This window comes from Leucoraja erinacea, chromosome 31 (assembly GCF_028641065.1).
Source record: "Leucoraja erinacea ecotype New England chromosome 31, Leri_hhj_1, whole genome shotgun sequence".
Classification (NCBI taxonomy): domain Eukaryota; kingdom Metazoa; phylum Chordata; class Chondrichthyes; order Rajiformes; family Rajidae; genus Leucoraja; species Leucoraja erinaceus.
Window position 1 is genome coordinate 8,218,539 of NC_073407.1, and position 15,336 is coordinate 8,233,874.

A 15,336-nucleotide genomic window follows, 5' to 3' on the forward strand; every position below is an offset into this window, starting at 1 on the left:
TTACTCTGGAATGTCAAAGGATCAGGGGAGATTTGATAGAGGTATATAAAATTATAAGCGGCGTAGAGAAAGTTTTTCCCAAGGTGAGAATGCCCAACACTAGAGGGCATAGCCACAAGGTGAGAGGGGGGAAGTGTAATGGAGAGGTGCAGGGCGCGTTTTTTCTGCACAGAGAGTAGTGGGGGCCTGGAACGCATTGCCAGGGGTGGTGGTGGTGGTGGAGATAGATGCAACAGTGGAATTTAAGTGGCTTTTGGAGAGGCACATGGAAGTGCAGGGAATAGAGGGATATGGATCATGTGCAGGTAAATGAGACCAGTTTAACTTGGAATCACATTCGGTACAAACATTGGTGGCGGAAGGGCCCGTTTCTGTGCTGTACTGTTCTATGTTTTAAAAGCAAAAATACTGCAGATGCCGCAAGTATGAAACAAAAACAGACTGGAGGTGGGGCTGGAGGCAGAGTTTCCTGGGAACAGACAGAAGCAGAAGGAACAATACTGTCCACCACCTTTCATCTAGACCTAGTCACCGTTCAGCTTTAATCTATGACCAAAACACCAAGTGCTAGAGGAACTCAGCAAGTTGGGCAGCATCTGTGAAGGGAATGGTCAGACGAGGTTTTGGGTTGGGACCCTTCTTCAGAATTTATGATGCTTTATCTATGACCCCTATGCGAGGGCTCTCAAGTGCCTCCTTGGTTTGCGAGTGGTGGATGGATGTTGGCAGTGCCATCTGTGCCCATAGCTTGAGCACAGGTGAAAGAGTCGCTCGTGTGATGGGTATTTACAATCTTTCGCTGCTCATGATACTGGGTAAGAACTGTTTGACCAGTTCCGACCCAGACTCGCTACCACAGCCCCGTGTCTTTCCTCAGCACTTGCCTTCGCCGCCATCGTGTCACCCTGATTCATTCCCCTCCTTCCAACACTCATTTCCCATCCCTGTGCCCACTATTCTCCATTATTACCCATTCTTCCCATCCCTGCCCGTCCCCTTCTACACACATCTGTCCCTCTGACTTTACATTTCACTTCTCCTCTCCTCTAGTTTGGTTTAGTTTAGTTTACTTATCTGACACCCTTTTATTTCCTTTTCACCTGTAATCTTCGTCACCAACCCCCCCCCCATCTGCAAATCCCCCCCCCCCCCCCCCCCCCCCCCCCCCCCCCCACCCCCTGTATCCACCTATCACTTGCCCGGCTTCATCCTGCCCCCACCTCTCTTTTCCAGCTTCCTCGCCCCCACCCCCACTTCATCAGTCTGAGGAAGGGTTCCAACCTAGAACGTCATATCTCCATTGCCTCTCCAGATGCTGCTTAACCCTCCAGCACTCTATGTTTTTGCTCAGTATGAAAGTGTTGTCCCATCTTTCCACAGTCCTTAAAAACACTAACAAGGGTCACATGTGCAGCATTTTTTACACTTAAATAAATCATTTTATTCTGTTCATTGATTGCATTCCACAAATTTCTAAGAGGAGACTTCAAAGCGACAGTTATCACTGTAGGAATAAACACTGCAGGCGTTGGAAATCTGAAATAAAGACAGAAAATGCTGGTGATTCTCAGCAGGTCAGTCGGCACCTGTGGGAAGCCAATCATGAACATTTCAGGTTGTTGACCCCAGGCGATATTTGTTGAAGACTTGAAATGTTAACTTTGTTCCTCTATGCAAGGGATCAAAAGTGAAGAATCAAGTGTCAAGGGCGTTTTATTGTAATATGTCCCGAAACGGAGCAAGGGAATTCTTACTTGCAGCAGCACAACAGACATGTGGACAAGACGCTCTGTAAATCTCATAATAAACAACAATATCAAAAGTTCAGTACATTTATATTTCATAATCACTGGTTACATCACATAATCAGCAGGGTACAATTGTGATGCTCTGAATAGTTGTCCTGTTTTGTAACTTGGCGATCAGAAAAACTCTTTAAATATCATACTAGCCTTACGATAAATATCAAAAAGAACTTACAGTGACATTTTTGGAAAATTCATTCAATTTGGCATTGAATGAACTACGTGGATCCAACTCAAACTTCTTCAACTTCAGATACGTATCTGCAATGAAAGAGATGCATGGTTCCACAACATTCTGTACAGGTCTAAAAGCTGTGAGATCTTTAACTGTGTTTCGTTCGACTAACCTTTGTTGAACTGGCAGATGAATGTGAGGGGAAGCTCACAGTCCAGTCGGCTTTCAACTCCAGACACAGCATCAAAAGTCCGACACTCTGCTGAGGAAACATTGGCCGCTGCGATAAAACAACACAACCGTGCCTTTAGCAATTAGACAGCCAAATACCAATTTGTGTTTCAATTATTTGAAGTGGGGGTTAGTGCAATGCTGGCATTCAGTCTAGTTTAGATACACAGCGTGGAAACAGGCCTTTCGGCCCACCAAGTCCGCGCCGACCAGTGACCACCGCGTACACTAACACTATCCTACACTAGGGATAATTTTCCATTTTTACTGAAGCCAAATTAACCTACAATCTTTGGAATGTGGAAGGAAAATGGAGCACTTGCGGAAAACCCATGGGGAGAACGTACAAATTCGTACAGACAGCACCCATACTCCAGATCGAACCTGATCGCGGGTCTCTGGCGCTGTAAGGAGCAACTCTACCACTGCGCCACCATGCAGCCCTATTTATTGCCCTTGATTTGAGGATGTCCTTAAGAGTTAACTTGATCAGATGTGGGCTGAACAGGGTAAGGACAGCAGATGTCCGCCTCTGTATGACACAAGTGAACCAGATACAGTTTTTTAGCGATGCTGTACTTTCATGCTTACTGTTACTTACACCTAAGTTTAACTCCAGATTTATCCAATTAAATTCAGTGCTGCCACGTCTGTGACTCAAAGGCCCAAAACAGGCCATTGCTCGAACTCCTTAACCATCACCTGCTGTGACATGATTGGAAAATTCGTACAGTTCAGTCTTGAATAAGCCTCTAGGAGCCAGTCGTTAATGTGGCTCAATGTAAGGGCGACCCTTTTGTGTCCCAATGCAAGGGTCTGGCATTGTGATTAGTGGAACCCTGAGGCAGTCATTGCTCACTGCTGTAATGGGGGAAACTTGATAGCAACCTCAAGAGCAGACACAGGCAGTAAAGGCAGGAATCCCCATCCTGCACCAACATCCTGCTTCCCGCGGTCCTCTGCAATACAACTCTTCGAACAAAACGAATGAGTTAATGAGAAGTTACAGTGTGTAAAAAAGATCGGAAATTGTCTCGGCTTCTTAAATGAAATGTAAAAAGTTTTTATATGGCCTACTAAGCCATTTTATTTTACTGTGAACAATGTTTCTGACACTAAAAAGATATCCTGATTATATGGTCTTGATCCCCTGGATCATTATTTGAAAATTCAATGATTTTAAAATAGCTTTAATTTCCACGGTCATTCACAACAATGATTTTAAAATATTTTTAATTTTTACGGCTTGTTTTGTGATATTTTCAAATTCTCACTTTGGATATGATGGGTAAAATAAATACCCATCTTTATTTTGCTGTCTTCTAAGATGAATGCTATGTCGTTGTGGTATGTGGGGGCTTTGGAGATGGTGCAGGGGCGGTTTACCAGATTGCTGCCTGGATTAGAGGGTATTAGCTATAAGGAGAGGATGGATGAACTTGGACCGTTTTCTCTACAGCATCAGAGGCTGAGGGGAGACCTGGGGAGTACATAAAATGATGTGAGGCATAGACACGGTAGACAGTCGGAACCTTTTTCCAAAGGTGGAAATGGTCAAGATTGAAGGTTTTAGTTTCAAGGTGAGAGGGGCAAAGTTTAAAGGAGATGTGCAAGGCAAGGTTTTTTTACACAGAGGATGGTGGGTGCCTGGAACAGGTGGTGGGCGCAAATATGATAGTGGCGTTTAAGAGGCTTTTAGATACGCACACGGATATTGAGGGAAAGGAAGGAAATGGATCAAGTGCAGGCAGAGGAGATTAGTTTTACTTTGTGTCATGTTCGGCATGGACATTGTGGGCCAAAGGGCTTGTTTCTGTACTCTACTTCTATGTCAGTACTTTTTACTTTCAATATTGCTACTTTGCAAGAATTCTTGATTGTGATTGTGATTTTATGCTGAGCCAATTTAATGGATCAGTGGGGCTGGGCAGCAGAGGTCCAATCTAACAGGCATCAGAATGCAAGGCGGAGGGGAAGTGCCTGCTAGATCTCCAATGTTGAGCACTTTCCCCACTCACTAGAAAATCTAGGACACTGCTTTCGTAACTTTTGTCTAAATTACCCATTTCAATTGCACAGAAGAAATGTTTTGCAAAGGAAAATAAGATGAGAAGATCAAAGTTTGCTGTCCCTTTGCTAATTTGCTCCATCCCATTCACCCATCGTCCCTCCACTCACTGATGTACACTGGCTCCATGTTCGGTAATTTATCAACTTCAAAACTTGTTTTCAACTCATGTTTCTAAACAGCATCTCCTGGACAGCCTTTACAGTTCAAGAATCAGGCTGACCACAAGACCTTGTGTAGATTTTGCAAAATCCACATAATGTTGTGTTTTATGTCCAACATTTTACAATAGTTTACAATTGTGAAGTCGTAAAGATTTTAGAGGGACATCCATTTATGGATAGGTAGATGGGTCTCAACCCGATACATCACACATTCCTTCGATCCAGAGATGCTGCCTGCCCCACTGAGTTACTCCAGCATTGTGTGTTTAACCCAGGCTTAGAGAGATGTGGGCCAAACCCGCTCAATTGGGACTAGTTTAGATGGGGCACCTTGGTCAGCATGGACGAGTTGGGCTGAAGGGCCTGTTTCCATGCTGCACGACTCTAAGTATTTTTAATGGGGCAAAGATGTTCCAAAAGGGATATGGAGCATGTACAAGCAGAAGGGGTTAGTTCATATAATCGTCATGTTCGGCACAGACATAATGGGCTGAAGGGCCTGGTCCTGTGCTGTACTGTTCTACATGGAACAAACATGCACCCTCACTGTGGGAAGAGCAAGGCGTTCTGCACAGTATTTACTGCACTGGAACTTTTTCACAACTCTGGTTTTGTATCATCCAATGGCTCACTTACCTGAACATTTCAGATGAATTTCCCCAACTTCCACTGATGTAAGTTCCAAGCTGGTCACGTTCCATCGGTAGGCGAGATGCTGCTGAGGAGGGGGGGAACACCCGCTGACTGCCGCAATCTGACTGCCATCCAGCGCCTGTGACCAGATGTTCAGATCTGTGATGTTGCCGCTAAAAGCCTCGTCTTGTTTGAACGCACCTCCCAATGCGTCTTGTTCTTGACCGATAATGAAGGTCCCATTTCCAGCAAGAAGCTTAGAGCTGTGGCAACCCTCTCCTGAACTCACCTCCTGGCCGTCAGCGTAGAAAGACCAAGCCCCCTTCTCTGTTCGCCACGTAACGCAAATGTGGTGCCACTGCCCGTCGCTCCTCAGCGCTGTCCGATAAGCCGTGTGGTGGCCGTATACGATCAGGGCCAGCTGGATGAATCCAGTCTCGTTAATACGGCCGCGCAGCTGAAATGCGTTCGTGAACATCGGAACAGCGTAGGAGAATACCGTGGCAATGGTGTCTGTCTGGTTATCCCACTGTAGGCGCGCGCAGGCTGTAACAGCCGACATAGAAGGCAGCACGCTGAGAATCCTGGCATTCTTGGTGTCCGTTTTAATTGGGAACTTCAACACTGCTAGATGCCCTGAGATGAAATTCAAACAAATTCTGTTACACATTCAATAGCAGAACTTATAAGACTTAGGTATGTAGAACTATCATTGTAGAATGTCCACAAGTTTGATGTTAAAATAAACATTTTTCGCCGAGAATGTTTGTTTGCAAACTTTGTTTCTGGATTTCAATTATTGAAATGTTAGAATTGGGTAAATTATTGAATTGGGCAGCACATATGCGCAGCAGTAGAATGCTGCCTTACAGCGCTAGTTTGTACATTCTACCTGTATGTGACCACATGTATTTTCTCCTGGTGCTCCAGTTCCCTCCCACACTTCAAAGATGTACAGGTTTGAAGGTTGATTTTTAGGTTTAGTTTAGTTTAGTTTAGAGATAAAGCACGGAAACAGGCCCTTCGGCCTACCTAGTCTGCACCAACCAGCGATCACCGCATACACCAGCACTGCCCTCTGGCACTAGCACCAGGCCCCTGGCGCTGTAAGGCAGCAGCTCAAACGCTGCACCACGGTGTTGCCCATTTACTTGGCCTATTGCAATGCACGTACCAAACACAATACTTGTTAAAAACAATCATACAAAAACATATAAATACTATTCATGTTTAAGAAGGAACTGCAGATGCTGGAAAATCGAAGGTAGACAAAAATGCTGGAGAAACTCAGCGGGTGAGGCAGCATCTATGGAGCGAAGGAAATAGGCAACTTTTTGGGTCGAAACCCTTCTTCAGACTGATGTGAGGGGGCGGGGGGGGGGGGCAGCAGGAGGAAGAAAGAATGAGGTGGAGCCAGAGAGCTGAAGGAGACCTGAGAAGGGGAGGAGAAAGTAAGTACTACCTGAAATTAGAGAAATCAATACCGCTGGAATGCAAACTGCCCAAGCGAAATATGAGGTGCTGCTTCTCCTATTTACGGTGGTCCTCACTCTGGCCATGGAGGAGGCCCAGGACAGAAAGGTCGGATTCGAAATGAGAGGGGGAGTTGAAGTGCTGAGCCACCGGGAGATCAGGTTGGTTAATGCGGACCGAGCGGAGATGTTCGGCGAAGCGATCGCCAAGCCTGCGCTTGGTCTCACCAATGTAGAGCAACTGACATCTAGAGCAGCGGATGCAATAGATGAGGTTGGAGGAGGTGCAGGTGAACATCTGCCGTACCTGGAAGGGACGAATTGACCAGGGTCAATTCGTCCCTTCCCACCCAGCCCACCCCCTCTCCGGGCACTTTCCCTTGCAACTGCAAGAAATGCTACACTTGTCGCTTTACCTCCTGCTTGGCTCTATTCAAGCCGTCATTCCAGGTGCGACAGGGGTTCACCTGCACCTCCTCCAACCTCATCTATTGCATCCGCTGCTCTAGATGTCAGCTGCTCTACATCGGTGAGACCAAGTGGAGGCTTGATGATTGCTTCGCCGAACACCTCAGCTCGGTTTGCAATAACCAACTTGATCTCCCGGTGGCTCAGCACTTCAACTCCCCTTCCCATTTCGAATCTGACCTTTCTGTCCTGGGCCTCCTCCATGGCCAGAGTGAGGCTCACCATAAATGGGAGGAACAGCACCTCATATTTCGCTTGGGCAGTTTGAACCCCAGCGGTATGAATATTGACTTCTCTGATTTCAGGCAGTCCTTACTTTCTCCTCCCCTTCTAAGCTCTCCCTCAGCCCTTTGGCTCCACCTCTTCCTTTCTTCCTCCCCCCCCCCACCCCCCCCACCCTCACAACAGTCTGAAGAAGGGTTTTGATCCGAAACGTTGCCTATTTCCTTCGCTCCATAGATGCTGCCTCACCCGCTGAGTTTCTACAGCATTTTCAGTCTACCTTTGAATACTTTTCATATTCTGGAGTAATATGAACAGTACCCACAAGAGATAACTAGTAAGCAATATTTAGTTATTCAAACTAATATTCATAAAGATGACAGAAATTTCTTCCACTTACTGTTTCCCTCCAAGGTTTCATCCCTTCTCTTTGCCACATTCGATTCTCCATTCATCCATATTTGCTGATTAACACCTTGTAAAGCTAACAGATCCAACAGAACACTCTTTTCTTCCACATCACTGACACCAGGCAGGCTGCCAAAGCGTAGCTCACAATATTTGTATGCGTGCTGCCACTTTAAGGGTGTTGTTATATATTCATAAGTGTAGTATGATGAATGAATGTCCAATGAATGACTATAAGCTGTGAAAATGGAAAGCAAATATAGTTAGCAGCCAAACTCTAGCATTGCCAGTCGCTCATCACTATTTGATTTTAATTGGCTTTCACGTATCATTTGCACAGGGAGCCCTGTTATCCTCTTCTTTCACGAGGGCCCACAAGAACTCTTTGAAACAAAATGAGTGTGGGCACCAAATTACAGTCGCCACATGTTTCTTTACGATAGTAATCCTTCTCCTCCTCTTGAATAAAATCAGGTCATGTTTCTTTAAATATTTACACTACACTTGTCTTCCGACCTGGTTTAGAGTTATATATCAATATCACCATGAATACATGGCCAACTTTTGTGGGGTTTGTCTCTCACTTTTTGTAGAACATAACAGCGAGCTCCTCTCACTTTAAAGCTATTCCATTTACACCTGACATTTTCACCCAGGGAAAAAAAGGATCTGACTGAATATTTATTCAAAACAATAATTATTGTAGTGTATATGTCATTGGGGATATGAATGCAGATATCTTAGATAGGAACTCATTATTTGCCAATCATATGGCTCAGTTCTGTCAAGATAATAATTTAATATTGTCAAGCATTTATCTGTAGGTAAAGTGCTTTTACCTACAGATAGTTATACTTATATTAATGAGACCTGGCACACTACGTCATGGCTGGACCACTGTATGAGTACAGCTGATGCACATGCCTCTTTGGGGTGTATCAGCATTTTGTATGGGGCAGCAATGACTGATCATAGACCTGTTGCTATGACAATAAATGTTGAACACCTACCTGTGGTATCCAGGGATAGAAATAGCTTTAACACAGAAAAACTGGACTGGTCAATCCCCACAAAGGAAGACATCTTAGATTATGACCATACAGATAAATCCTTAAGCAATATTCATCAACCTAAAGATGCAATAATGTGTAGTAATGTTAATTGTAAGGATATGAAGCATATGAGAGATATCTGCTCCATGTGTAATGATACAGTAAGAGCTTTATATGTAGGCAGTAAGCCCTACTGCAAGCATAAAAATAAGACACATAACATCAGGCCTGGCTGGAATAAGTATGTAGCTGAAGCCCGTGAAGCCATTAAATCATGGGCTATGGCAGGTAGACACAGACAGGGGCCTGTGTTTGAGTACAAGAAGCTCACTAATGCAATATATAGGTATGCTGTTCACTTCATCTGTAAAAATGAGCAAGCTATGAGGGCTAATTCCATGGCTAAGAAGCTGCTAAGTAACAATGCTACTGATTTTTGGAAAGAAGTGAGAGCTCTTAACAGTTGCAAAACATCTCCACCTTGCACAGCAGATGGAATCTTCACAACAGCTAATATCGCGGAGTTATGGCGACAACATTATAATACTTTATTCAACTGTGTCCAAGGTGACTTGTATAGGGTGGACAATATTGAGAGTAATGACCCTACGGTGATAAAATCACATGAGGTGTATCATGCCATGAACAAGCTGACCAACAACAAAGCAAGTGGCTTGGATCATATTTCTGCTGAACATCTTAAGTGTGCAAGTATGAGGATAGCTCCTCTCCTTGCTTTTATTTTACTGGCTTTATGATTCATGGCTTGTTACCAGACTCAATGTTGTCTGTTCTGCTAGTGCCGGTCATTAAGGACAAAGCTGTTAAAGTAGGTAGCCTAAATAATTACAGGCCCATAGCTTTAGCCAGCATATTGTCAAAAGTCTTGGAAAGAGTTCTGCTGGAGTGAGTTTGTTAACTCCACATATAACCAGTTTGGTTTTAAAGCTAAACATGGCACTGACTTGTGCATATATGCCCTAAAGGAGATTGTAAACAAATATAGACGCAAAAATTCTTCAATCCTTATGTGCTTTATTGATGCTTCCAAAGCCTTTGATCATGCTAATCACAGAAATCCGTTTGTTAAAATGAATCAAAGAGGGGTGCCTAAACACATTGTGAGAATTCTGGCTTACTGGTATGCCCACCAGACTATGCAAATAAAATGGGGCAATAGGGTCTCAACCCCATTTGGGGTTAGCAATGGTGTTAGACAAGGGGGAATTTTGTCCCCAGTCCTTTTTAATCTTTATATTGATGATCTGGCCAAACAATTGAAAGCCTGTAATACTGGGTGCATGATTGGTAATATTTTAGTGAACCATATTATGTATGCAGATGATCTTGTGGTCTTTAGTCTATCTAGCGCTGGTCTCCAGCAGCTCCTTATTATATGTTCTGTGTATGGTGTGGAACATGATATTAAATACAATGTTTGTAAGAGTGCTGTCATGATCTGTAGAACTAAAGAGGATAAATGTTTAAAATTTCCTGATTTTAAATTGTCTGACAATAATCTTAGTGACTGTAATAAGGTAAAATATCTAGGGCATTTCGTTACAGAACAAATGACAGATGATGAGGATATTTATAGGCAACGACGTATGCTGTATGTACAGGCGAATATTCTCTTGCGTAAATTTGGTGCGTTTACAGATGTGGTGAAGATGTCGCTGTTTAGAGCATATTGCACACCACTCTATACTGCGCACCTGTGGGCGAACTACGGAAAGACAAGTTTGCAGAGACTAAAGGTGGCCTCTAATGATGCCATGAGAACACTGCTAAGGAAACCTAGATGGTGTAGTGCTAGTAACATGTTTGTGGCTGCAGGAGTCAGCACTTTAGAAGCTATCCTAAGAAATGATATGTATAAATTCATTTGCAGGATAAATGACTCTAAAAATGTAATTATCGTGGCCTTGTTAAACATAAGGTTTAGCACTACACGCTACAAATCCGATGTTGTGGAGACACTGGTATCGCTGTCTCGTTCTTTTTTATTTTGGATTTTAAATCATGTATTGTGTTTTTTTTAATATATAATTTATGATACTTTTATAGGTGATATACTAAGACTTTATATGTATTTTATGATCTTTTTATATGCAATGTTTTTTTATGTAATGTTGTCCCTTGTCTGGACCATGAGTCTGAAATAAAGTTTATTATTATTATTATTCTATCTCTACCTCTCATAATTGTATAAACCTTTATCAGGTCCTCCCATAGCCTCTGACTTTCCAAAGAATATAATCTGAGTTTGTCCAACCTCTCCATGAAACTAATATCCTCTAATCCGGGCAACATTCTGGTAAACCTCTTCTGCGCTCTCTGCAAAGCCCTTTTGATTGATTGATCGAAAGATACAGCATGCTTTTGTCCATAACGACCATCACACTTGTTCTATATTATTCCACTCTCTCATCTAATCCCTGTACACGAGGGGCAATTTACATTAAAAAATCTACAATCCCGCACGTCTTTTGGGATGTGGAAAGAAATGGGAGCAACCTCGTTGTCACATGGATAATGTGCAAACCCCACACAGACATCACCCATCTGTGAGGTCTGAATCAAACCCGGAGCACTGGCACTGTGAGACTGCAATACTATGCCGCACCATCCTGCCCATTCAAGGATAATCTGAATTTGTGGAGTTCTTGGTGAACGTAAACATTTGGGTACTAACATATGGAGATTTTCAGTCCATTTTTAATCTGAATCGAAAAAATAAAATAATATATCCAATCACCGAGAAACATCTTGCAATATTTTTACTTAACATCACTTATAAGGACTTTAGAAAGTTGATCTATAATAATTCGTTACAGCCACTGCCAGTCCTGCTAAGTATCTCAGATTTTGGTTTTTGTTTCACATTTTCAGCATCTGCAGTATTTTGCAGAACGGGATTTTATTGTACTTATTGCCCGCAAAGCTATTGTAATTGCTCTGACAATATTTTACAACAAACAATAAATAATTTGGCACTTTAATTCTTTTAATTCTCATCTAGGGAATTGAATACTCATATCTGTATGATTGAATCACGTTTTAATATGAATCTACATCTGTGAATCTATAATTCCCATTGATTTATCATTTCATTTTGTTATGCAAATACTGACAATAACACTCAAATTCATCAGGAGAGAAGAATGCTCAGACGTAAACTAAAACAAATTAGGACTTTATATACAATATGTAAAATAAGCTTAATAGTCATTCAAGTATGTGCAGGCTTTGGAGATGGTGCAGAAGGGGTTTACCAGCACTAGGGTACTACAGGTAGCTGTAAGGGGAGGTAGACATAAAATGCTGGAGTAACTCAGCAGGTGAGGCAGCATCTATGGAGAGATAGACATTTCGGGTCTAGACCATACTTCAGCCTAATGTCAGGGGAGGGGGCGGAACAAAGAAAGAATGTAGGGGGAGACAGCAAGACTAGTGAAAGAACTGGGAAGGGGGAGGGGATGGAGAGAGAAAGCAAGAGCGACCCGAGGTTGGACAAATTTAGATTCTTTTCTCTGGAACAATAGGGGGGGGACATGATAGAAGTTTAGAAAATTATGATCGGCACAGATAGGGTAGACAGTCAGAAGCATCTTTCTCAGGGTGGAAATATCAAACGCTAGAGGGCATAGGTTCAAGGTAAGAGGGGAAAAGTTCAAAGCTCTGCAGGGGAGGCATTTTTACACAGGGAGTGATGGGTGCCTGGAAGGTGCTGCCAGGGCTGGTGATGGTAGCAGAATTGATAATAGTATTTATAGGCTTTTGGATAGGCACATTGAAATGCGGGGAATGGACGGGTATAGACCACATGAAGACAGAAGAGATTTGTTTAACAGTATCATGTTTGGCACAAACATTGTGGGCGCCAGGTCCTGTTCATGTGCTGTGCTGTTCCAAGTTGATATAATCTGACTGTTATCTGTATGCTTCCTAGCTTCTCTGTCCAGGACACAGGGAGAGACAAGGGAGAGACTGAACTGAGGGAAAGTGTCTTCACGCAGATTTTAAGTAGCATTGAGTTGCGGCTGTCACACTACTCAACAATGAACCTCGGTGACTGCCAATCACCCACCCCCCCGGACACTCCTCCCTCAGGAAAAACACTATGACTGTATGCATGTAAATAGATTTATTTATTGAAATTATATTCTATGTCGCTCTTCCAGGGAGATGCTAACTGCATTTCGTTGTCTCTGTACTATACACTGACAATGACAATTAAAGTTGAATCTGAATCAGAATCTGAATTTAAACAGGCACATGGTTATGCAGGGAATTCGTTTTTTTTTTTAGATTGGAGCTACAGCGTGGACACAGGCCCTTCAGCACACCGACCAGCGACCCCCACACATTAACATTATCCTACACACACGAGGGACAATTTACACATACATCAAGCCAATTACCCTACATATCTGTACGTCTTCGGGATGTAGGAAGAAACCGAAGATCTCGGAGAAAAACCCACGTGGTCACTGGGAGAGCGTATAAATTCTGTACATAGAGCACCCATAGTCGGGATCGAACCCGGGTCTCCGGTATTGCAAGCACTGTAAGGCAGCAACTCTACCGCTGCGGCACCGTGGCCACCCATGGAAGGATATGGAGTGTTGTTTCATTGTGCATCTTGTTTAACAAGCATCGTGGGCCAAAGGGTTCTGTTCCTGTGCTGAACTGTTCTATGTTCTATGCAATTCCAGGTATACAGATGCTGTGCTGTTGAACGTGTAGGAAAGAACTGCAGATGCTGGTTTAAATCGAAGGTAGACACAAAATGCTGGAGTAACTCAGCGGGACAGGCAGCATCTCTGGAGAGAGAGAATGGGTGACGTTTCGGATCAAGACCCTTATTCAGACTGATTTCAGGGGAGTGAGCAGGACAGAGATGGAATGTAGTCGGAGACAGTAAGACTGGTAGGAGAACTAGGAATTTGGAGGGGATGGAGAGAGAGGGGAAAGCAACGGTTATTTGCAGTTAGAGAAGACAAATCCAAGGCGTAGCTATGGGCACTCGCATGGGCCCCAGCTGTGGCTGCCTCTTTGTAGGGTACGTCGAACAATCACTGTTCCAGGCGTACACTGGCCCATCCCCGAGCTCTACCTCCTCTACATTGATGACTGCATCGGTGCTACCTCCTGCACCCATGCAGAATTCACTGACCATCAACTTTGTGACTAATGTCCATCCTGCACTCAAATTCACTTGGACATCTCCACAATCTCCCTACCGTTTCTAGATCTCACCGTCTCCATCACAGGAGACAGACTATTACCTGACATCAATTACAAACCCACTGGCTCCCATAGCTATCTAGACTACACTTCTTCCCACCCTGTTTTCTGTAAAGACTCTATCCCCTACTCCTATTTCCTCCGTCTCTCGCCGCATCTGTGCCCAGGATGAGGTTTTCCATACTAGGTCATCGGAGATATCCTCATTCTTTAGGAAATGGGGGTTCCCCGCTTCCATTATAGATGAGGCTCTCACCAGGGTCTCCTCGATATTTTGCAGCTCTTCCCCTGCAACCGCAGGAGATGCAGCACCTGTCCCTTTACCTCCATCCAAGGACTCCGACAGCCTTTCCAGGTGAGGCAGAGGTTCACTTGTACCTCCTCCAACCTCATCTACTGTATCCGCTGTTCCAGATGTCAACTCCAGTACATCGGCGAGACCAAGCGCAGGCTCAGTGATCGTTTTGATGAACACCTCCGCTCAGTCTGCCTTAACATACCTGACCTTTCTGTTGCTCAGCACTTAAAACTCTCCCCTCCCATTCCCAATCTGACCTTTCTGTCCTGGGCCTTCTCCGTTGTCAGAGTGAGGCCCTGCGCAAATTGGAGGAACAGCATCTCATCTTCCGCTTGGGTAGCTTACACCCCAGCGGTGAATATTGACTTCTCTAACTTCAAATAGCCCTTGCTTTCCCTCTCTCTCCATCCCCCCCCCCCCCCCCCCCCCCCCCCCCCCCCCCCCCCCCGTCTTACCCCTTCACATGTCTCCCTGCAGTCTTACTGATTCCAACTACATTCTAACTATGTCCTGCCCACTCCCCTGACATCAGTCTGAAGAAGGGTCTTGACCCGAAACGTCATCCATTCCTTCTCTCCAAAGAAGCTGCCTGTCCCGCTGAGTTACTCCAGCATTTTGTGTCTACCTGTGCTGTTGAAAGGTGGGTTAACCAAGAGTGAAACACAAAGTGCTGGAGGAACTCAGCAGACCAGTTAGTAACTGTGGAAAGAATGGACAGGCTACGTTCCAGGTAAGGACCCTTCATCAGACAGCGTGGCTGGTTTCTGGATGACTTGGCTGCCTGAGGATTTTCATTCTCCCAAGCACTTTATTCTGAGGTACAACTCCCCCAACTGTAGTTAATACTATATCTACTTACTGTAACTGTTAGATTTGAATCGGATATGAAAAAAACCACAGTTCTTATTTAAATGCAGAACAACCAAGGTTTACTAAACCTATATCCTCTGAAACCACATTATTTAAAGTGCCAGTATTCAAACTCTTTCTTTATCCGTGCTGAGATCATGGATCTCCACTAAGCACAGAGCCAGTCTCACATGTGCCTTGATGGTTGAACGCATGAGCCTGGGTCTGGCACTCTCTCAGT

At 44.1% G+C, this 15,336-nt stretch overlaps 1 protein-coding gene across 1 annotated transcript in view; it reads right to left on the minus strand.

Moving 5' to 3' along the window:
- adgrd2 (adhesion G protein-coupled receptor D2) overlaps positions 1–15,336 on the minus strand; it is a 102,561-nt gene that overhangs the window by 80,882 nt on the left and 6,343 nt on the right. The window contains exons 4-7 of the mRNA XM_055659856.1: positions 7,639–7,884; positions 5,080–5,712; positions 2,153–2,260; positions 1,981–2,066 (exon numbers count right to left, since the gene is read on the minus strand). Coding sequence (XP_055515831.1) covers positions 1,981–2,066; positions 2,153–2,260; positions 5,080–5,712; positions 7,639–7,884 — 1,073 coding nt within the window. The remainder of the gene's footprint in view (positions 1–1,980; positions 2,067–2,152; positions 2,261–5,079; positions 5,713–7,638; positions 7,885–15,336) is intronic.